Genomic DNA, 23,745 nt, shown 5'->3' with positions numbered 1-23,745 from the left:
CGCTGTGTGCTGTCCAAGAGCTGCTGTTTTGCACCCTGGCTACCTTTTATTATGGGATGAAGTCCGTCCCCTTTCTATGAGAAGCTCTGTCACTATCAACCCTGCAGCCTCAGGGATCCTGAGGATTTTATCCCTATGGGAAGTGGTGCTCCCATGGGAAGCGTAGCAGCAAGGCAGGCTGGCTTCCTCTCCCCATTCCGTGTATGTATATATAGACCGCAAAATGCTCTGGAGTAAAAGGAGCAGTGGGTGGAAGGCGAGATATTATTATCTTCACCTGCTGCTGCCGACCAAAGAAATAAAGAGACAGATGACAGGAAATGAGGACTTCAAAAATAGACACCTTTAATGTCAAAACCTTCAGGGATTAGCGAGAACACCATACAAGAAACAGAGAAACCCTCACTAGTCACCGTGTGCTTTGAGTGTGTGTTGAAGGAGGAAATATGCTGAGATACCTAAGAAACATTTCTGTATTTACTCTTTGTGCCCTCGGCAGAAGAACCAGAGGAGAAAATAATGCAAAATCGACTGACCAAAGAAACTGCAGATGTACTGAAACGTGAACGGTGAAACCCCCCTTTACAGCTTGACAGATCTTCTGTACCTGAATGATCTGCAATTCTCCTTCCCCCTGTGTCTGCCAGCTTAATTATCCGCCTCCACAAGGCTCTTCTTACGGCTCCGCAGGACAGGAATGGCAAAGTTTTTAATGTGAGCCCTCTTTATTAAAAAAAAAAAAAAAAAAAAAAAAGTCCTTGCATATGGAAAATAATTCTTATCATATAGAACTCTAGCTGCTTTACTTAAAACCTCTTAAATATATTAAACATCTCATTTGGCCTCACCTCTGTATTTATATACATCTGCTAGTAGCTCCCTAGCTAGTAGCTACAGTCATATGGCTTTTTGCCAGCTCCGCGTCTTCATTACTAATTCGCTTTTGCAAGTGAAACCCTCAGGCTGGGTTGGATTTGAGCAGGGTTGTGACACTGACAGAGAAAGTTGGGCCCAAGGGAGAAGAATACCAAGGGGTATCTTTCCTTACTGAAACTCAACGCTGGTCCAAAGTCCAGAACTGGCTATACTGAGTCCTAGACAGGTGCCAAGACAACAAGGAAAAATAGCAACGGTAGCCTGAAATGTCAGAGACCAGCGCTCTGCAGCTCCCAGCGCTGGAAATTAGCACATTACTAATCCAGAGAGAGAAGAATACAGGATGAAATGGTTGATTTCTAGCTCAAAAATCTCCACTTGGTCACAACACTCTGATAACCAACTTATTGGCTTGTTCCCCTCTTGCATTGCTTTGGTAGCAGCTGGATCAAGGGGCCCCAAATCCACCAAACAACATTTTTTGACTGTTAAAAATTGGGATCTGGGCTTTGAGCCCATTATTTCTGAATCTGTAGGGCTCCTGAGTAAAAGTCAACTGTAGAAACACTGGAAGAAGGGTGTAAAGCAAGTTTATGGAAAGGCTTTGAGGGGCAGAGAGGTTTCCTAAATGTGTAGTATCTGTTTGTCTTTGATACAGCTGCAATGTGCTCATCTTTAGAAAACAGAAACACATCAGAATCCAACAGAAAAAAATGTGATCTGCCTTCAGGAGAGGAACCAGGTTCAACTGGTGTCATATGTGCGAGAACAGGTGGATGCAAACCAGTGTCTCACTATCTTTTGTCTCCAGCGCTCCCCTCTCCAGAGGTCTGGGTCTCTGGTTCCTCCTTGCCACAGAGACACTTGATCCGAGGTGTAAGGCTTCTCTCTTGATCTGCAAGGCATGGGTCTGAGTCAGCAGCTCTCTCGGGTTACCCCTGTGGACTGTACTGTATATTGCAATGCCAGCGAGAGTTAAAAGTGCAACAAAACAGCCCAAAGGCCAGAGGTGAGGAGGAGGAGGAAGAAGGAAGAAGAGACGCACAGGCAGCCTGCCCCAGCCTGGAAGATGTGCAGTTTCTCAGCATTGGGAAGGAAGACCCTGGCGTCTTCTAGAGCTCCATGAGCCGCCATGGTGAAGTTGGCATCTCCTGAGGTTACCACATCAAAGACGCATGACTGGAAGTAGACGTCCTCCACAGGCAGCATCTCCTTGCAGAGTGCCCGGGCCGTCTCAGCTGCGAGGCGGCCACGGCAGCACTCGCTGCGGGAGATGCGCTGGCTGCGGGGGCAACCGCCCACACAGAGCTGCAGGTCTTGCTCCTCCGTGAAGGCACGTGCCACCTCCTCAGCTGCCCGGATGGAGAAGGAGAGCTGGCGGCCGGCCTGACGGACAGCGATGGTGGTGCCGATGTACTCTGCACGGATCTCCACGTGCCGCCCGGGGCTGCGCTCCTGGATGGCCAGGCTGCTGCCGCCTGGCCTCTCGCCCCCGTTCACCGAGCCATCCTCGAAAGCTGCCGGGAGGTTGTCTATCTCGGCCTGGTAAACCTTCTGGTCGATGCATTCCTTCATGTTCTTGAATATGATGGTGAGCTGCAGAGAGCAGATCAGAGGTGATTTGAATAGAGAGTGATTCAGATTTCTGCGCACGCGATTTTGGGGGACAGAAAACATTGGCTACCCTGAGTTTTTTTCTTCACAAGTTTTTCCCTTATTATTTTTTAAAGACCATTTCACATGATTCCACAGGTGTTCAGGAAAGAGTTGAGTCTCAATCCCTGGAAGCACTTAAAAGATGTGTAGATGTGGCGCTTAGGGACACGGTTTAGTGGTGGACTTGGCAGTGCTGGACTCGATCTTAAAGGTCTTTCCCAACTTAAATGATTCTGTGACACTATGATCTCGCTTGCTGGGCATGAGCATCGCGGCCATGTCCCCATCCCAGGTAACAGCTACCTACAGGAGGGCAAAGCTGATTGCACATGGCCACCTCACCAATGCATCCCCCTCTGCCCCAGACTGTCTCTCCCACATTGCTGCAGCCCTTTGGGGAAAGCAGCAATGTTTCCTTTTTTCCTTCCTTCATTTCCTTCTTTCTTTAATGCCATTTAAGCAACTGAAGACTGAGACGGAGCTAAGCCTGGGTCGATTGCATGTGGGTAACCCATGGACCACACTGTAACCCATCCCCAGCCTGCAAGGGGAGCATTGCAGGTCTCTCTGGTCCCCTCATGGACCTCCATCCCACTTGTTCCTGCAGACATTTGTTCCTGATCCTGTGTGGGTTTAGCTGAAGCTATTGCTGCCCTCCCCAGCCTTTTCAGGGAGCGTAAGGGGGTGCCCTAAGCTGTTGGTGCATCCCAGAGGTGTATGGGTTTGCCTCCAAGCCCTATGCACGAGCGTTACCTTGCTGGTGACCGTAGCGTTGGACCCCTTGGCCACCGGAGAGCTGGTTGCTTGCACAAACAAGTAGTCATTGTCCAAGAGGGGCCAGGAGCCCTCCACTCGGCAAGTGTGGAAGTCATCATGGAAAGTGCGGATGTGGGGGTCCCCAAAAGCCGCGCAGTGCTGGTAGCTGGGGGGCTGGCCGTGCTTGTAGAGAAAACTCTTCTCGTAGTTGCAGATATCGAGAGACTCAAAGCCCTGATGGTTGGGGGCTGGGGGCCGGGGCCGGGGGGGCGATGTGGGACCCTCCTTGGAGCAGTTGTTCTGGATCATGAGGTCCTCAATGCCGTGGACAGCGGAGTGGTAGGCCAGGTCGCCCCGGCACGTGCGAGCTGTCTTGCGGGTGCAGTGGGAGTAGGAGCGGAGGGCGTTGCAGTACGCTGCGTTCCGGTTGGAGCCACGCAGGTTGAGGGTGGCAGCCACGTACTCCGAGTTGCAACGCAGGATCTTGCACTGGGAAGAAACTGGGAGAGACGGAATGGCTCGGTACATCCCGGCAGAGCTGTAGGGGTGGGGAAGGGCAGCCCCTTCTCCTCCCACCGCCCCCACCACCTGACCCACTCGTGATCTCACGATGGAGACACGTTCTGGAAGCACTAATCTCTCTGTTTTAACAAACTCAGTGGCCAGTTGGAATGACCTGCTGCTTCTTACGTGTCTGGGGGGAACAAATCCAGGGTTGCCTGCTGCAGAAACGGGCTGGAGCCTGGCACAGAGGACAGCCTGGGGAAAGTCACGGGGCCAAAGGGGTGTCCTGAAGCAACTGGGATGTAAGATTGTACCTGGGGCATGAGCACGGCCGAGAGCCAGGGTAACAGTTGTGATTGTGGCCCTGGGCCGTGGCTCAGGCCGAGATTCTTCGCCCCAGGGCTTGCCAGGGGACAAACGGGAATTTCTGAGCTGGGAAACCCCTTCTTCCCATTCCAACCTTGCCAGGCCGTGCCATCACTCTGTCACAAGAGGCTTGACTGCACCAGTGACACCCAGCCCCGCAAACATGATTTCTCTGTGCTGTGGAAAGCAGTGCCATGTGCCACAGCTCCAGGAGAGCTAACGAGCTCGCCCCAGCAGGGATGATTTAGCTCATTAAGCAGAGGGGTTATAAGGGATAGCTGCCCTAGTAAGCTGGGCAAAGGGCTGGGGGATGAGTTTAGGTTTTGCAGGATGCAGGTTTTGGTCCTGCTCTGCATCTTGGGGGCAGGAAGGGATAGCGAGGGGCTGAGTGGTGGATAAAGCTGGTGCCTCTCACTGAAGACCTTGGAACTTTGACTCATCCCTGTGCTTATCTTGGGAGGGAATGTGCCCGCTGCAGGAGAGCAGTGGGATGCTCTCATGGTGGAGGCTGCCCTGAGAGGGGCAGGTGATGCTGGTGGGACGGCTGCCTGCCCTTCCCTTTGGCTGCAGTGGGCTGAGGGCTCCCTGCTACTGCCTGAGCCTTGTGGCTGTGGTGAGAGGAGGGGATCTTCTGTGTGTTCCATCACCTCCCAGGAGCCCTGCCATGGCTGTACCCTCCCTGTGCCCTGGGGCTGCAGCTCCCCATGGGTATCGTTGCCAGGGATGTGGCTCTGGCATGGCTCTGTCCATGCAGTTCCTTACCATGCCTGCAGAAGAGGAGGAAGAAGAGCGCTCGGAGGTAGAAGCTGGGGTTTTCCAGCTGCCCTGGGCTCTTACTGCGGGCAGGTTTCCCCATTCCAATCCATGCAGGGCCTGGGGGGTTGCTCACCCGCTGGCTTGTCTCGGCTTCATTCAGCAGGTCCCCTAGAAGCAAAGTGGAGGTGGGATCTGAGAGGTGCCAGCAGATGTGAGCTGCTGCCAGCATCCAGGCAGCTGCCAAACGTGGCCCTGCAGGGCTTGGCTGCACTGCTGCCTCTCGGGGGGAGGTGAGCTTTTGAGCAAAATCCCAGGCGTTTCGGGTTTTTTTTTTCACTGTGCTCAACCACAACAGCTCTCATCCTCCACCCTGAGGCAGCTGTGCTGTGTAGTTCAGTGTGTCAAAAAGTTAAAGCTTCCAGCTGCCCTTGGAGAGGATCAGCGAGCTCCAGGGGCTCGGAGAGATTTCGGAGCAGCCGATGAGTGCAGGGAGGACCAAAACCATCCGATGTGTCAGGCGCAGCCTGAGCTGCCTCTGGCCTGCTGCCACCCCTACCAAAACAAAGGTTTGGAGCACAACATCCAAGGGGACGGGAGCTGAAAAGCCAAATTAGAAGTGTGGGTGCCATGATAGCAATGCCTTTGGCTCCACCAAAACCCTGTGTCCAGGTTCCCTCAGTGCTGGGAATGGTGCTCTCAGTCCACCTTTTCGCTCTGGCTGTTCCCTGGGCATGGAGGGGCTCGAGGTGGCTGGAGAGGGAGTGCAAGAAGCTGCACCCATCCCCACAGTGGGAAGAGGTGCGGCCGCAAGAAAAATTAACTTCCCTTGTGCTTCATCTTGGCTGGGGATTTGAGTCCTTGGTGGCTTATTTTAACAGCCGGTTGTTAGTCACTTGTTAGTCAAATACCCTTTTGCTATTTGGTCCTTTTGAAACTGCTGTATGTGAAATTGTTAAATTATTTTTTTTCCTACCCCTTAGGTCGTGTGGGATGCCGGTTGCCAGAAGCTAATGTTCATGGTGATGTGCCTGGTACCCTGGGCAGCCTGAGGAGCTGCTATTACTGACACCGCGATTGCTAGTAAGTGTAAGCCACAACTGAGGTGGGGAGGGGGGAGAAGAGATGCAATTCTCATTTTGTTTTCAAAAAGGAAGAAATCACAGTCCAACCTGCTCTGTCTAGCACCTTTCAGCTTCCTTTGCCGTGGCTGCAGCCGTCAAACAACCACCGTTAGTTGTGTTGGCTGGCACGGTGACGTCGCCGAGTGCTGGCGGCCCCTCTTGTTCCTCTGCCAGCTGGATTAATGGCTAACTGGGCAGATGTCTGGAGTGAAAACATGCTTCAACCCTGCTGGCGATGCTCTGGCTGCCAGCTGCTCTTGGCAGTGAGGACAAGCTGAGCCGACCACATGGAAAGGGGGAAAGGGGTCTCTGTAGCCCTGGGGCACAGGGACATGAGACCCCGTACTGGGAATTGGGAATTAGGCTCGTGTTGGATGCGTGCTGGTGAGAGAGGTACAAGCAGACTGACTGCGTGCTCTGATCCTCCCCCAGTGCCCAGCACTTGCTCTGTCACATCCCACCCTACCTGGTTTGACCCTGTCTGACCAGACTGAGCATCTTTCTTGGAGCTCACAGGAGCTAGTGACCTCTCGGCGCTACCCCCAGATCCCCTGGAGGTGGTGACGCGCAGGGGACCTGTCCCGGGCACAACGCTTAGCACATAAACAGCCAGTTACTGTGTTGCAGAGAAGCGTGGCTCCAGCTAGGGGCAAGGAGAGGCCCTGCCGTGAGTCCTGCAGGCAGCAGGGTTTCCTTTGGGATGTCCTGACCCCGGTGGTGTTAGGAGAAAGGCAGTAGCAGCAGTTAAGAGATGCTCTGCAAGCCCAAGGTGATGCCACCTGTGAGGGGAGATGGATGGTGGCAGGGTGGCAAGGGGTGCTTGGGCACCCCAGCCCTCCCTCTGTTTGGGTCCACCAGACCCTGGAACACCCCTGGGTGCCAGTGCCGATGTCCTGCTCCTTGAAGCCTTGTCCTTGCCCTTGGTTTGCCACAGCCCCACTCACCTGCATCGGCCTTCTCCGGAGACGAGCTGGCTCCCAGTGCGGGGAGCACCTTCCCTGGTGGACACGGGTTGGCTTGTCCTTGTCACCCAGCTCTACCCCAAGTGACAGCCAGAGTGATCCATGGGACAACAGCCAGGAAAATGCTAGTCTCAGTCTTGGGCGCTTCCATGGCCTCACAGCCGGATAAAATCCAGGGTGCTGGTGTGGAAAGCCTGGCCGGGGACGCAGGGAGCAGACCCTGCTGCAGGGCACTGCGGTCCCTGCTCTTCCTCCCCAGCTACCTTTGCTCCGTCCTCTTCCCCCCGCAGGTCAGAGGATGGGTGTTGAAATAGATCCACCTAAATTTAGACAGGCTAAAACCCAGCCAAGAACAGCAAGCGTAGCGGGCAGAGGGAGACAGTGTGTGACAGCCGGGGTGGGTGGGGGTGGGCAGAGGAGCCTGAGGAGGTGGTGGGAGCCCCCAGACCTGCCTGGGTGATGGTACTTTGTGGTGTGGGGTCATGTCACTCATGGGGTGCAGCACAGGCTGGGGGAGCTGGCTTCCTTGGAGCTAACTGGTGGTACTGGGTGTTAGTCCTTCCTTGGGTGGCACTGCAGTCTCCCCACCTGCACCCCTGTGGAGTGAGTCCCTCTGGAAAGGCACTGTGCTTTTCCCTGTGGGATGTATCCCTCCAGGGAGCACCCTCTCAGCCGTTTCTTGTGTAGGTTCCCTTCCTGGGGCAGAGCCGAGTCCTGAACACAAACATGGCACGGGCCAAAGGTGGCCGGTGTCCCCAGGGGTCGATGAACGCTGGGTTGAGCCAGCTGGGTTCCCAAAAGTCCACCTGCAAGGACTTGGGTGCAGAGAGCAGCTGCACAACCCCCTTGTCGTGATTTAACCCCATCCAGCAGCTAAGTGGAAGAGGAGAAATGGTGGGGAAATGCCCGTGCTGGGCTTTTCCAGGGGTGGCCTGTCCATTTAGGATCCGTGGCCATTACAGCTGGAGGGCAGGGATTGAAAGTAGGTCCCTCAGTGCCCCAGCACCCACAGGCCCCTTTGGGAACCCATTCAGAAACGCATCCTGCCTCCTAAACCAAATTCCTAGTGTTTTCCAGGTCTTGCTCCTCACGGCAGGGAGCAAAGCCTCACAGACCTGCAGCGCCCTCAATGCATTTGTGCCAGGAGCCTCGTGCCAACCTGAGCCTGGGAGAGCAGACCGAGCTTAACCGACCCCCCCACAGGTACCACCGCGCCCCTCTGGGGGGAATATCTTTGTCCCCTACTCCTCACACAGGGAATTGGGGAGAAAAGGAGGGATCGTGGCTGCTTATTGCAGAACAAGCTTAAATCTACAGCCAGGCTCCTGTTTTAAGTGTAACGGTACATCTTCCTTGGGGGCAATGGGTAGAGGAAAGGAAAACAAAGAATAAATACCAGCTTGGGTTCAAATCCCAGCTGGGATTTGCATCGACAGCCACCAGAGGAGGAAGGTTTTAGATGCCCATTTCTTTTTTTTTTTTTTTTTTTTCTTGCTCCCGGGGTGCATGGAGGCTTTACAGCTCTTTTGCCTGCCCAATATTTGTGCTCTGGGTCTCCGTTACCTGGTAACAAGGGATAACCAGGGAGTGGAAAAAATCTTGTTTAAAAAATAAGACCATATCCTAGTGTAGCCTCCCATGTCCTGGCCATGCCTCGGGTGCCTGGTATCCTTCCCATCGGCTGCCGTAGGCTTCCCCGCAGCGAGCCCCCGGCGCGAGGAGGCTCAGACACCCACCGAGGGAATCGGTTACACACGGGGCGGGAGCAGGGGCAGGCAGGTGGGAATTCTTCTGGAACAGCAGACGGTACCATCTGGGCTCAGCGAGAGCGGAGGCCTCCTGGCATCCCACCCACCCACTTCGTTTGGACAAACAAGGGGAAACTTTGAACGGAGAAACCCAACCAGGATATCCAGGTTGCTGCAGCCCAGAGGCCGCGTTGTAGGGCCCTCCTCACAGCCCTGGGACTCAGCGTTGTGGGTGCACCTCCCTGGCAACGTGCTGGATCCTGGCCATGCCGTGAAATGGAGCCATTGATACAGCTTTAACACTGGCAGTGCGCAGCAGCTCTCCGAGCTGGGGGCTGCAGGCATATGTTGGGCTGAGGAGGCTGGGAATTTCTCCCGAGCTGGCAGAGTCACGGTAACAAGACAAAAGCATCTGTGATCAAACTGCTTCCGAAAGCCAACTCCCCCCCTCCTTCCCACCAGCAAAATCAGCTGGAGGTTTAGGAGGCACAAAGCACCAGATCCCACCAGCTGGGGCACCAAATCCGGGCACCGAGGGGGCTGTGGAGCAGCTGGCCTCACCCAGAACCTCCGGCCCAAAAAGATGAGGTTTTCCCAAGCCCTGCCATGCCCCGGCAGCAGGGAGAGACCCTAATCGCGGCAGCTGTGTAGTCTTTGGTGCAAAGCAGGTAACGTGCAGCTCTGCCTGTGAGTGTTGCCCCTGTGGATTGTCATCTGGAGCAATGTCATCCTTCCAAAGGCTGAGGCGGTGCGGTCCGGGCTTGGCTCTAGCACCATCACTAATGCAATGAGTCTGGCGGGGGTTTTGGTTTAACCCTGGTGCTTTAGAGATTTAATTTGCTCAGGGAGACCAGCCCCAGCTTGGCGCTGAGCTGGCACCAGCTGTGTCCGCAAACCCACTGCTACCAGGAGCCCTGGTCTGAGCGCAGGTGCGTTTGCACCCAAAGTGGCTTGTGTGGATGGGGAGACTCGGCAAAACTGATCTAAAGAGGCATCAGGTCTCCAAGGAGCTCGTCTGCTTTCATCAGAGCTGGGGACACAAGCAAACCCTTCTGCCACCCACCAGCATTGCTCTGAGCTCAGCTCAGTTAAGCCTTCATCAGGGAGAGCTCTGCACACCTTTCCCGAGCATCCCTGGGCGAGTGGGATCAGCCAGCCTCTTGAGGTTGGAGCCACGCTGTGAATGTTGTCCCACACTCCCTGGACCACCGCATGGCAGCCAGCATCCCCCAGGAGCTGCAGGGAGAGCTGAGCCGCAGGGCTGGGATCCAAGTTGGAAGAGGGGCCTGGGGAAGGCAGGATTTGCTGGAGAACTGAAAGAGAGGATCTCTCTTCTCCCCAGGTACAGACACAGCAGCGGACGGGCCGTTTGCACAGCGCCTGCTCAAATCCAAAGCATCCACCCTTCTTGCCACGCCATGGTTGGCATAAATCCCCCATCCATCCCACCCCAGACCTCTGCCAAGGATCCCAGTGCTCCACTTACCCCAGCAATTGCCGCTTGGATGGGCCACCAATTGCCCCGAGACCCTCCGGACGTGAATCCTGGCCCCTGGCACGGGTTTGGCTCCGGGCAGGAGTGATGAGGGAATCACGGCTGTTAACGCCGTGGGCTCAGTGCGGAGGGAGCAGAAAACAGCTGAACTTTACGACAGCCTGATCCGTCACTGTGAGCTGGAGGAGAGGGGGCTAAGTCGATGCTTTAAAAATAGCCAGCAGTATTTTTGATCCCGAAAGCTGGATTCCAATGGGGAGGGGAAGGGAAAAGGGAAGGAGAGCCGAAGGCTTCCCAACTGCGTGCTTCAAAATCTGTGGGCAGAGGAAACTGTGTGCAAGATGGACATGAGGTCCCGGTTGGACCACTCAGAGCTGCTGATCTGGGGGGTTTCTCCAGGCTCTGGGAAAGACAAGCAGGCTGGGAATATGAAGCATTGCTGGAGATTTAAGGCAGGCCGCTCTTTCAGCAGCACCTGCCGCCTCAAGCACGGGAGCACCTGGCTGGGCACCTTCCCCTGCCACAGCAGGGCTGGGAGCAAAGGGCCCGTGCCTGCAGGCAGCTGTTCTCCTGGCTCTGCAAGGAGGGAGAGGGAAAACCCAATGAAGATGCAAGTCTGGAGTTAAGTTAAACTCTTCCTCCACGTTTCTCCAGCCCGGAGCTTTCCCTGTCCCTTGCTTGGGGAGCTCAGGAGGTCCCGGAGAAGGACAGATGCTGGGAGGACCGGAATTCTCAGCGCTCTGTCTGGGGAGTGATCTTGAGAAGGTCAGGGAAGAACCAGGGAGCTGCATCCTTCAGCCGCCTTGCTGGAAGGTGCGACCCAGGTCCCTTGGCCATCTCCAGCCACAGGATGGCACATCCACGAGGGGCTGGCATCCCTTGGCTGCCTCTGGAGGAAGACCACCCATCCTGCTCCCCTGCCCTTGCTTGGACACTGCTCAGAGACACTCCCAAGATGCTGATGTGTGGATAAATCACCAGCCCCAAGCACCTGCTCCGGGGCTGGGCAGCTGCAGGGCAGGGAAGCGCCGGCCGCAGTGGGGCTAAAAAAAGATGGGAGCAGATGGGGCTGGATGCAGCCACTGCTTTGGAAGGGGACCAGGATGTGTCCCCAGCCCCATTCGGTCTCCCCTGAATGCCGGACCCTGGGCGTGATGGTGGCAGTGCCCCGTGCATACAGCTGGGATGCTGAGGGCCACCAGCCAGCTCGGGCAGCCTCCTCTGTGCCTCAGTTTCCCGGTCATTTAAGATGCAGAGTCCTGGTGTCCACATAGCGTGGTGGGAGAGGAAGGTCTGGGCCCTGCATGGTTCGGGCGTCACTGGGTGCGTGCGGACCTTCGGGACACGGGTGCGAGTGCACCCTCAGCTCCACCGGGTGCAGGATGCGGCCAGGGGCCTGGAGCTGGCCGGGGGACTTTGGGGACACGGTACCACGAGGTGGCAGCAGCACTTCGCGAGTGGCAGTGGGGCTGCCAGCCGGCCCGCCAGCGGCCACCCCTGCCTGCCCCTGTCCCCTTCCCCTGTCCCCTTCCCCTGCCTGCTCCGCAGCCCACCTGCCAGAAAGGAGGGGAGGAAAGGCAGCGCGGGGGCTGCAGGAGGGAGGGGTCCCACCTCGGCATCGCAGCAGCCTGGGAACCGGTGGGTTTGATGTCCAAAAGGGCACTGAAGGACCCTCGGTTTCCTCTCTGTGCCTCAGTTTCCCCACTCCTGCTTTCACATCGCACGTGGGGTCCCCAAGACCGAGCTTGCTCCATCACACTGCAGCTCATCTAACGGGAAGACCAAGAGCAAGGGACTTGGAAAAACCAGCCCCAGGCATCCCTGGGAGAGTGTCCCACACTCCCCAAACCCTGGGGCACCCACGCTGCTCCAGCATCTCCCAAATTCTGTCCCCAGCTCTGAGCTGGTGCCCAGTTTGGCCTCCCCTCAGAGCCGTGCGGCGGTGGCTGATGGAGAGGCTTTGGCTGGGCACAAATGGATTAGCAAGGAGCTGGGGAATCGCTTCTGTGTTTGCTGCCGTATGGAATGACACCCTTTCCCAGGAGCCCCCCAGCCCGTCTCCAGACCTCCCAAATGCTCTGGCGAGGGATTTTAAATCACCTTCCTTTAGCAGAGGTCTGGGGGAGAAGAGATGGGCTGGAGCAAGGGGGACCTTCAGGGAATGTTTTTTCCTTGCTCCCGAGCAAGAGAAGGAAATGAACTCCCAGCTGAGCTCCTGCCAGTGCCAGCTCAGCCCAAGAATACCTGGAAATGGTTGGGTTTGAAAGGGGAAAACAAAATGGTCTGCAATTTATGGGCTTGTTTAGGCAGGGAAATAGAGAAATATCCCCCCCCAGCACGTGGGGGATCGGCAACCACAGTAAATCAGCCAGAGACTTGTCAAATTTGGTGTAATTGGGTAGCAGTGACATGGGATTCAGGGAGGCTTCCTCTCCAAGAAGGGGTTGGGGGGTTTGGCTGGGAAAGGAGGAAGAAATTGGGGAGTTCACGGTGACCCCACTGACCTGTTGAACTTCACTTTGCAAACCAGGTTCCTGCCAAGGCGACCGAAACCCTCAGCCAGGCTCCGGGCAGGAGCGATCCGGCAGGGCTGCCTCGCCAGGGGATGCTCCCGCAGCCATCGCCACCTCTTCTCCCCTCCCAGGTAACGTGGGGACCACAGCAAAGCCCACGGGGGGAGAAAACATGTCCCCACATGCATGTGTGGTTTGTGTGGTCCTTATGTGGCGTGACCTTTCCTCACCGTGCTGCTGCCTCCATGATTACACAGAAATAACTGTAGGAAAGCATCCGTGTTTCAGAAATGCCCAGCGTGAGCCATGTGTGAAACGCCTGGCTCGCTGGCGTGTGTAAGCATGGGCATGGCGTGTGTAAGCGTGGGCATGGCGTGTTTGGTGGGCTTGCGTGGAGACAGGCGTGCACAGAGAGGTGCCACGTTGCGGTGCCTGCTGTGTGCGGCAGCAGAGGAGCAGGAGGGCACGCGTGGGCTTGCAGACGCCGGCGGTGCGGGCCTTGCTCCTGCCAGACCCTTGGCATGTGGGTTTAACCTCACGGCTGGCGCTGCTGTCCATCACCCACCCTGTGGCACCCATCACCCAGCCATTCCGGAGGGGGAGTTATCCCAACCAAAGTCCTCGACGTTTCTGTTCTGCATTAGCAGATTAAACCCCCACATCTAAACGGAAAATCTCTCAGGGTTCAACCTACTTCACCCTGCAGGGCTTTGCAATTTGCCCCAAAATCGGGCAGAGTGTCTCGAGTGGCTTCCTTGGGGCTCGCCAGCAGCAAGCAGGGCTCCGAATCCAGCCCGTAGCACTGAAAGGCATGAATCCCCAGAGATTAGAGGGTTGGGTTTTGGTTTGGGGTTGGTTTAGTGGGTTTTTTTTTGCCTTTCCACAATGCCATTCAGGGCCTGGAAAGGCTGTCCCTGTCCCCTCGACCCAGTGCAGCTCTCCGGCACGGCTATGCAAATCCGTCAGTGCTTTTAGAGGCAGCGCTAGGACTCGGATGAGCAGGAGCTCCCGGGGGTAAGGCAGTGCTGGGGACTTGCAGGGCTGTTTTAAGTGAGGCAAAATGAGGGAGGGATGGTTAATTGATTCCTGTGATTAAGCAAGAGTTTGTCAGTGCGAAGGTCTTGGTTTTACTCTCCTCGGTTTTTGCAGTCTGGAGTTATTTATTTTTAAACAGTGATTGAGGAGGGGAAAGTTTCTGTCTGAATATTTCCAGTGAGAAAGTTGTAATCTTCAGCTGATGCTTAGCCTGGGGAGGGAAACAAGCGTGTCCAGCCATGTGGAAATGAAAAGCTTCAGATGCTGTTGCGTTAGCTGGCAGGCGAAACCGTGCCGCTCCAGAGGGAGAGGCAGAGCACGGCTGCTTTGCTTTGCTGGGGGAAATCCTAACAGGATCCCACCAGGAGCCATCCCACCTCAAGCAACAAATTTGGTGCTGGTGGCAAATTGCGGTGCCGGCTGGCAGTGGGAAGTGGCCGTAGCATCTTTGTGCTTGCCACGACATCCCAGCTGCCTGGCAAACTTTTCATCCATTCCCCCAGTGGAAATTCTCACCCTCAGTTTTCTGTGTTCTTTTATTTTTCCATTTGAAAATGAAGAGGAGGGAAATTGTGGTGATTTATTGTTTTGGTGAAAGCATCCTTGCTGGTTTTCCGGGCACAGGGGTGGGGGGGAGCATTCCCAAGTGAGGATGTGTTTCCTTTGTACTTCCATAAGGCAGGACAGCAAGGGGTTAATATGGAAATATCGGATAGAGGTGGTGGGTCCCTCAGGATCCACTCTGATGGACCTTGGGCTGGTTGGTTTATTTTTAATTTAATAGACTTGTCAATCAGCGCCCACTTGCTGGCCTGCCAACCCACCGCGGCTCACTTTGGCCAAGGCTGGAGTATCAGCTGGCAGGCAGCAAAATCCACCTCAGTCCAGAAATAATAACAAATTATTAATAATAATAATAGAGATGTAATAATAAGTGCAAGTGGGGAAGAGGTGGGGAGAGCATGACAACCCCTTGATTTGTATCTGTTGGTTGTCTTCTCCATGCCTAGTGTTTTGTGTGGCTTTTCCCAACCAGAGGAAAAAAAGGAATAGTGGTTTAAGGGATGTTTGAGTCAGCTCTTGAGAGTCTGGAGGAGGCTGTGTTGATCCCCCCACAAAGGAAAACAAGTGAGAGAGAGAAAAAAAAAAAGCCATGTGGCTCTTTGTGAAAGGAATTAAAATGGGTCCCAAAGGCTGTGAGCACTGGGATAGAAACAGGCGCTGGTGGGAACGGGAGCCCTAGGAAAGAGGACTCAAAAAGAGAGCTGCGGACACAAAAGCGTCAGGCTGGGGAAGGGAGATGCGCTGGGGTGCTGCAGCCAGAGCTGGGTGCAGGCAGGGACTGGGTGGCAGCAGCCTGAGTCACCCCCACCGCCGCTGGTGCTCCGCGAGATGCCCTGACGTGCTCCCCGGGATGTCAGGGCACGGGGCTGGGATGCAGCTCCCAGGCAGAGGATGCTGGGCGGTGCGGGATGCTGTAGGACAAACCCTATCCAAACCTCCTCCGTGCCTGGCGCCGGCTGGCCCTTCCTGCGCGTCTTTTCACCTGGGTCTTTGCTAGTTTGGAGGAGGAATTAAAAATATTCAAGAAAAACCTGGCAAAGCTGTTACGATGGGAAAAAGGCCTGGGAGCTGTCTTTAGGGTGCTTTAGTTTTTGCCTCTGAGACACTCTAGGCAAATCCCAAAGGTGACCCTGCGGCGGTGCAGGGAAGCGGGACCCCCTTGAGTCCCAGGGGGTTCATCCGCTGGGATGCGGCTCAGCGCACCCTGGGGGGTCCCCAGATACCTGGCGGCACCGAACCTGGGGCAAACCCGCCGCTGTCGAAGGTGCCACCCCAGTTTTACACTGCTCAGCTAAGGTCTTTGCCTAGCGTTATCCCTCTGCCTTTTGCAAGTGAGAATAAAATGGTAAAAAAGCAAAAAGGGGGGGGACAACCCTGCGCCCACGAGTGCTTCGCCGCCGTGCCCGACGTTTGCTGCCGCAGGTTGGGAAACCGGTGTGGAAAGCATCTTCCTGTTGCATCGCTGCTTTATTTTCCCATTCCCCTGTTGCCAGTCTTGAGGTTAGACCCTGCTGGCTTTTCATTTTTACTGTGGGGGGGAATAAATTAATCAAATAAATTAAATTTTATAGAGCTCTATAGTGTCCTTAGCCGTGCTGAAGGCTTTCCGACTGCGTTTCAACCAGATTTGCTGTGCAACGACTGCTCTGAGCCAAGTTATCTCGTGAAAGAAACACTCCCAAATAGGTTGCGTTGGATTTGAATTAATCATCTCCTTGGTTTTGTCTTTGTGAGAGATCTTTAATGCAATCAGGTCTTCCAGAAAATGGACGATAAGAAAGCGTGGTAAATATATTGTCTGATGACCACAAAACAAATGCTGTCAGGGAAATGGATTGAAGGCTTGAAAAATGGGATTTCAGAAGGAAATATCGAACTGGCATCAAAACCAGTGCTGTTTTCACCGAGCGAGGGAAGCAAGTCTTGCTTAGGACTGCCCGGGGGCAGAGACGTGCCCCAACCCCCTGAAAAGTTTGGGTTTGGGCTGACTTTGCTGGCTGGAGTTTTTGCCACTGAAAATACTTGGGAAAACCCCTTCAAAACTGATAAAAAGAATTGAGTCCCAACGCACCGTGAAGAGACACAAAAGGGTGGGTTTTTTGGGGTGGACATGAATGTCTCTTCATTCCCCCCCAAAATGTATTGCAAAATATGTTCAGTGTCCTCTGACACTACCACGTGCATTTTTAATTCTTCTGATTTTGGTCTTTTGGCTGTTTTTCCCAGGAAAGGACACATCTCCCCTGGGGAATCTTGTTCCTTTGCTTTCCTCTGTCTCCCCCTCGGCAGGTCCTTGCTCCCTCAGCTTCAAATATTTTATTTTATTTTATTTTATTTTATTTGCAAAAAGCCCTTTTTTTGTGTCGCCTTCTCGGGGACCTGAATTAAAATTGGTGTTTGGCAAATGGGGCAGTGGGATTGAATGTTCAATGGCTACAGCACTGCTCGTAGGGGTGAGGCAAAACCTGTGGGCATAGAAGACCCTTATTCCACAGATATCATAGCAAAAAATACTGACTTCAGATGTTCTTTATACTGATTATATCTGGAAGCTTTCTGGTTTTTTTTTAACTAAATTTATTTGTAGCAATACTGATCCATTGCTTGTGTAGGGTCTGGGGGAGTTTAAGCAGCAATTGTAAAAGCCTCTAAAATCTTAAGAAATTATTAAAGCCTCAGCTGTTTACTGGAGGGGAAAATAAATACATTTTTAAAGATACCTGAAAATTTGGTAAGCACGTTCCTGTAAGGAAAAACACCTTGTCTGCTTGGTGAGTGTGTTGGATCCACTAAATCTGCCTCCATCCCCTTTCTATCCCCGCTCCCGCGGGTGGAGGAGACCCGGCAGCAGGTTGTGGAGGGTGAATTTGTGCCGGATTTGAGCCAGATAAGAGACCCAAGCACCACGGAGGGGCTTGCCCCAGACCTGTGCCCATTCTGGGCTGGCCGAAGTCTCTTTTTTTTTTAAGGGTTTTATCCTTGCGCTGCACTGATTTGCACCCTGTGTGGCCATTCACGGCGCCTGTGAAGCCAATTGCCGTGGGTTTTACGCGGCTGCTTGTTCCTCAGGTGGCAATGAGTGCACACAGCGTGGATAGTCCTAAAGTGCAATTTCAATACAAAGCTTTCAGCTTCGTTAAAGACATGCTAAATACCCCTGGGCACACAAGGACCTGCCAGGCACTGGAGAATAGAGCTGGTTTGTTATGGAGGGCATTATCCAACCTCAATTGCCTTTATTTTTTTTAAATCCTACTTAATAGTATTAATCTGCAAGTGTCTTTTCTGTTCTTTTCCGAGAGAGCCGCGCAGGCGTGCCGGGCTGGAGAACTCGTTGCTTTTTTCCTTCAAAGGACAGGCACGATTGCCTCAATATTTGCAGAAAATGCTGTTGACTATTGCAAAGGGAAAAGTTAAAGGCTGGGAGCGGTGCAGGGAGCTGACAGCGAGCGGGGAACACGCAGCCTGCGCAACTTCGGCTGCCGCTAGACACGGTGAGCTATAAAGCCATAAACCCATAAACTTTATGAGCGCTACGGCATCCCTGTGTTTGGGGGGAAAAAACTAACAGAAAAAGTCCAAGTCAACCCTCCCTTTATTTTTTTTTAGAAATAAGTTTGGAAGCTAAAAGCGATGAGGGGTAATTTAATTTCTTTTTTTTAATCATTATTATTTTTATTTAAAAGGCATCCCTGTGCCTACTTAATCAACATTTGCTTTCGGCTTGTGCTGGACCAGCAACACTGAGGAAAAATAAATTCCTTGGGATAAAAGCAGCTCTCCACCGCGGTGTTAGAAGCACAAAGGTGTCAGCAGCATGACATAGATGAGATTTGTTTAACACTCCTCTGAGCCTTTTAAACCACAAATTAATGAACTTGAGACCGACGCAATATTGACGGTAATCTTTCCTTTTTAATTTGCTTACTTGTTCATTCATTTTCCTGCTCAGTGCTTGCTGGGTCTGACAAGGGCTCCCACTCTGTGTCGGCTCAAAGGGGAAAGGTTACAGTCCAGCAAGGTGGGCTTGAAATAATTTCTTACCAACACATCGTTTTGCTGGGGAAAATGTGTCAGCATCGGCAGGCTCTCACGGGGAGAGCAGGGAAGGGAGCTGCTGGTTTTGGGGGCTTTTCCAGGGGGAAAAAAAAAAAAAAGGACTCATTTCCATTGCTGGGGAGGATTATTTGATTTAATTCCTTTTTCCCCTTCTTCCTGCTTTTGTGCTTAGAAAAGTAAGGGTAAAGCAGTGGTCCTACAGCTCGGTGGCTATTTAGGGTGATGTGCGACCTCCAGATAAATACCTATATATTCTTTTTGTCTGTTGTTATCTCAAAATAACTGGTAAGAGCCATGACTTAAAGCTGGTGGCATCCTCTAACAGCCCGCTCTAAGCCACCGCTCCTCTTTATAAATTCATAGTCTGTCCCTCCAAGCCCGAAGAAGTGATGTATTCCTCTCCTTATTTTATAGAAATTTTATAGATTTCCTATAATCAACTTCTCTGGCTTTTGCTAAAGGTTACTTTTTGATTTTTAAACAGAAGGAGGAGATGGATTTAGCCCTCCTGGATTTAAATAAAAGGTGTCAGGGCTTTTGGGGCACAAAACAGGAGAATGAAAAGGCATGTTTGCAGCTGCAATTATCTAAATTACCAGAATTATCTGAATTATCCTTACATCTCCCACAGGACAAGATACCTGGCTAGAAAGACTGAGCTGGGACCACCAAAATAGCTTGGAGAGGGAAGAGAAAACCCAGCCGATGGGAGAAACAGGGTAAGGATTCAGCAATGGAGAACAGGGATGTTCTCAATAGCTGTTTTAATGACACTTCGGGGATTGGTACCCAACAGGCATTCAGGGATGGAGTTATTTCTCCTTCTCCTGGATCCTGGCCGTGCATCTGTGCAGAGGAAGGTCTCAGCCTCTCCCAGCTGAAATGTCGGTGCTGGGGATGCATCTGGGAGCCGCCACGGGACAATATTCCCAAAACACATCTTAAAATCCCTATTTCTCCCCATCCATATTGAGTTTTACCACCCCCAGCCTCCTCCTTCAGATATTACCGCTATTAATTATCCCATGTGTGAAAACTTTTTAGGACCTTCCTCATACTCATAGCAAGATTTGCAGTTTGCTTTGCACAGGCAGGGCTGGAGCCTTCACTGGCAAAGCAAAATAGGAAATTTCTTGCTTTGTAATCAAATCCCCACTTTTTAATATAAATAAGTAACTGCCCTGGAGAGCTGAGCAAATTTGCAGCATGAGATTTTTATGGAGGAAACGTGTCTTAGAGGGAGTAAAAGTTGTATTTTATGGTGCAGAGAAGGCAGGCTGGGTTTGCAGAAGAGACTGCAGAGATGCCGATCAGACCCGCAATGGGTTTTGGTGGAAAACAGCCACTGCTGTAACTTTTCCTAATGCATCAGCCACGCTCTCACCCTGATGTCGGCAGCAGCGGTACACTCCCATCCTGCGTCTGCCTGGGGCTGAAGCTTCCCCTTTTCTTTTTTTGGGGTACGAGCTGCTGGGAGCAGTGGGATTTCTCCCCAAAGGGGAGAGCAAGTTAAGAGCTGGAAAACAGGCAGGAAGGTTTCTGGCTGGAGAGAGGAATGCTTAAAGAAATCAACCCCTGTATCCATCCTGCTCTAACAGGACCCCAGAAAAATTTGGGGGTTAAAACCCTCCCTCTGAATCATGGGGAGGCTGCAGCTCCAGCCAGGATCCCGGCTCCTGGGGCTGCGCTGGATTTTCTGCATGATTTTTAGAAAATTACAGGGATTTAGCCCACGGATGGAGCAGGGGAAACTGAGGCATGGTGTGAAGCGGCAGCACCCTCAGCACCTAGTACAAAGCCCATCTACCAGAGCAGACCACCTCCAGGTGGGGACACCCAAGGACACGGGGGTACACAAGGTCATGGCCTTGATGCCTTCAGAGCACCCCAAACCAGCCCCATCACCCCAGGGTGGTCTCCATTGACCCCTGAGCCCCCCAGCCCTGCTCGGCCCCACCAAAGCGGCCCCATGGTGGGGACAAGCCGGTCATGGCACCCCGGGAGGTGGAGGGGAGCCCCCACACAGCCGCCGCGAGGCCACGCCGTGTGAATTAACCAACTTTGTTTTCCACCAAGGCTTTTCCCTTAATAGCCATCCCCCTCCCCCTCGCTTTTGCCGGCGTTTGAGGAGAAGTGAGGCGTGAGAGATCCTTTGGAATAATGAGGTGTAATTAGCCCTGGCAGCTCTTATCTTCCACACCCCCCCCCTTCAATTAGATTGAAATAAAAAAAAAAAAAAAAAAAAGGCCAGAAAGGAGGAGGGGGGGAGTGGATAAAAAGGGAAGAAAAAGAAGGTAGGGAGGCGAGAAAAAGTTGGATGTGTTGTCCAGCTCTACCCTTCTGGGCCGGGTCCTGGTCCCTGTGGATGGGGGACGCTGGCTCTGTCCTGCTTTGTGTGGCTGCTGCGGGGATGGGGAGGTTTTCTCCATGCCTCAGTTTCCCCTGGCTCTGCCGGAGACGGCCAGCTGCCATTGCTGGCTTGGCAGGGTACCAAACCCAACCCCAGCGGTGGGGCAAGAGGCATCGTTAGGGGTGTTGTGGATGAAACCAGACCCTTAAGCCCGAGCATCCTGCTGGCGCAGGCCAGGCAGCCCTGGGGTGGGATGGGACCCTCTTTTCCCCACAGGACACCAGTTTCTAACCCCAACTTCGATTTTTATCTGCCGCATCAGGTTGCCAGTCCACAAGGGAGGTGGGAAAAGCCACCGTGAAAAGGACCTGGGTGTAGCTGGGCCAGTTTTGGGCCGCTTCATCCCTCCTGCCTCATCTCCACATCCCTCCCATCCCCAACACCTCCTGGCCTCTGCCGCTGCCCGTCCATCCTGCTCCTGCCCCGCTGCCATTCCTGCTCAGCCCTTGATCTTTCGTACCCGTGACCCTGATCTTCAGGCTGACAGGCTGATGGATGGGCAGCGCCCCGGTGATTTACGACATCCTTTAATATTTGGCAAAGCGGCCGAAAGCCCTGGGCAGGCGACGGAGCTGGGTGGGGGGGGAGACGTCCAGGAGGTTTGTCAACCTTTGAGGCGGGGAGGGAGGAAAGTGCCCTGTCTGTCCGCAGTGATTTATACACAATCGTCGTGATTAAATTGGCCTTAGCTAATGATAACTAACTAGTCAGGGGCTGACCTTTCTCTGACAATGGAAGGGGGCCGGGAGCCACGCTGCTGCGGGGTGTCTAATGGGGATGTTTCTTCAGCCAAGACACCACTTTTTTTTTACTTTTTTTTTTTAAATATCATTCTCTTTTTCCCTTCGAAATGGTTTCTCGGCCAGCTCTGTGTACAGAAGGTGCAGGATGCTGCATCTCCCCCCAGGCCCCGCCGCACATCGCCTCTCCAGGCTCGAACCACTGGAGCACGGCCAGGTACCACAGCAGGACCCGGTGCCAGGACCGGGAGGGCTGGAGCAAGTGGGTCTGATGGTTTTTATCTGGGGACGACTTGAAACATGCTCCCAGGGGGAAATCTCGCCCATAGCCAAGCTGAATGGGGTCCTGGGGAGCTGCACAGATGCCCTCAAGCCAGAAATGTCCTGGTTTTCCAGGGATGTCATGTTCTCTATCCATCCCTCCTTCCCCAGATCCCTCCCTCTCTCACTTCTCCTCCATCTCTTTCACCGTCGTTCCAATCTCTGCCCCATGCTGTGGAGGGGAACAGCCCGGGGTCTCCCTGCCAAGTCACGATGTGGGTATTTGAAATGAGAAAAGATGGGGGTTTCTGTCTGAAAACACTTTTTGCCTCCTCTGCTTGCCCTAAATAAACTCCACAACTGTTGACACGAAGCCCCTGACCGCCTCCAGGCTGAGGTTTCACCGCTCAGCCCAGATTTTTCCCGTCAGGGCTCTACACAGGTTTAATTCTTAGGTTCTGTTTCAGACTTGTGTTGGTGTCACCGCATCCAAAGCTTTCCTCAGCTGGGAAGGACGCTGCTGGCTCACCGCGACCCAGAGAGGCACCAGAGAGAAGCGCCGACGGCCAGAATTAAGGGTAAAAGGGAGTAAAATCCCCCAGGGACAGGGATGGACATCTCAGTGCGTGCCGCTTCGGCCGTGCCCCCAGCCGCTTTTGCCCTCCCTGCCCCAACGTCTTGACATGCAGAGAAAAGCCGGGCTGAAGGGACGATTTCACGGAGATTAACCTCGCGCGCTGCGCTGGGGCTGCTGCTGCCCTCGACACCGGGTCCCCCGTGTATCAAAGGCGGATTACAGATATATTAGCCCCGCCACCGGTTTTATTAGCAGTGGTTTATCATGTGGAGGCGGGATGGCCAAGGGCAGGGGACGAGGGAGCCTGGTCACCCTCTGAGAACCCGCAGCGTCACCAGAGAAGTTTTAATTGAATATTTGGGAGGGGACCCAGGCTGGGGTCTGCGCTTGCTGCTTGGCCCCGGTACAGCCCACATCCCCAAGATTTGTGGTGCTGATGGGCAATGCCAGCAGTGCCCACGGTGAGGGAGAGGGGAAGCCTTCGGCCTCACCGCAGGGAAGGCTGCCCCTCTGCGCCACCCCAAGCTGGGTTAGAGAGATTTGATTCAAAACAAACTCTCTTTTGGGAGGCACTCGGATGGCTCCTGCAGGGGGTGAAGATGCTGGTTGTGTCCTGACCGGGCGCGTCCCTCCCCATCCTGCACAAAATCTCCCCAAGGCTGGAGGAATTGGCCTCCTCAGCCCCAAATCCCAAGCATCCTGGTGCGGCACTGGGGTACCCAGCCTCAGGCAGATGCTGGGATGCCTGGCATCGATGCGTCGAGGCACGTCGGTGCTGGCAGGGTGGGGGGGGTTGAGCCTGAAAGAGGTTAAAATGGGGCGAAGTGGGGGGGGGGAAGAGAAACCTCCCGAACGAACAAACGGGGCGTTTTAATGACGTTCCATTAAAGCTCCCTTTGGGGCTGGCGCGGCCGCCATGTGCTCCACATTCTCATGGTAATTATGAGACATCTGTATAGAGGCTCTTTTCTCATCAAAGATGGCTCTCTTCAAAGACACTCCTGGGAAACCCTTCACCTCTGACCTGGGGGGTCACTGCCTGAACACTGGCTCTATAGTGCGCGTTACTGTAAAGCCCAGTATCCTTTTTCCTCCCCGAACCTGCCCAGGTCCTGGCTTTTCAGGCAAGATTCGTTGAGCTGAGAGGGTTGTGAGGGGGCCACCAATTTGAGACCGGTGCCGGCCGTGGGTGCCGTTGTTGCCGCCGCCTGTGCTGACCCCGGCTGTGGGCGCGGGAGGGAGATCAAAGCGGGAGGAAAAGGGATTTAATGAGAGGGGATGGGGCTGAGGGTTTCCCGTCGCTATGCTGGGGAAGGGGGACCCCTCCGCCACCCACGTCCCGTGTC

General features: G+C 53.9%; 1 protein-coding gene and 1 long non-coding RNA gene across 3 annotated transcripts; one reads left to right on the top strand and one right to left on the bottom strand.

Annotated features, from left to right (window-relative positions):
- Positions 1 to 321: 321 nt before the first annotated feature.
- Positions 322 to 7,300, bottom strand: HJV (hemojuvelin BMP co-receptor). Its single transcript, XM_005442641.3, has 4 exons — positions 6,980 to 7,300; positions 4,921 to 5,082; positions 3,286 to 3,788; positions 322 to 2,472 (listed from the first exon to the last, which is right to left on the bottom strand). Exons 2-4 carry the CDS (start codon positions 5,012 to 5,014, stop codon positions 1,852 to 1,854), a joined length of 1,218 nt encoding a protein of 405 aa, XP_005442698.3. The 5' UTR covers positions 5,015 to 5,082; positions 6,980 to 7,300; the 3' UTR covers positions 322 to 1,851.
- On the top strand, positions 5,707 to 22,636 carry LOC114016780 (uncharacterized). 2 transcript variants are annotated; one of them, XR_008729956.1, is made up of 7 exons: positions 5,707 to 5,994; positions 12,771 to 12,884; positions 17,655 to 17,846; positions 18,039 to 18,253; positions 19,043 to 19,130; positions 21,688 to 21,778; positions 22,290 to 22,636. It is a non-coding gene; the product is annotated as an uncharacterized LOC114016780 (long non-coding RNA). The 2 variants fall into 2 exon arrangements; XR_008729957.1 differs by having other exon boundaries at positions 21,688 to 21,823.
- The last annotated feature ends 1,109 nt before the right edge of the window (positions 22,637 to 23,745 follow it).

The sequence above is a fragment of the Falco cherrug genome, chromosome 19, assembly GCF_023634085.1.
Source record: "Falco cherrug isolate bFalChe1 chromosome 19, bFalChe1.pri, whole genome shotgun sequence".
Lineage (NCBI taxonomy): Eukaryota > Metazoa > Chordata > Aves > Falconiformes > Falconidae > Falco > Falco cherrug.
This window is presented reverse-complemented; position numbering and strand designations above follow the sequence as displayed.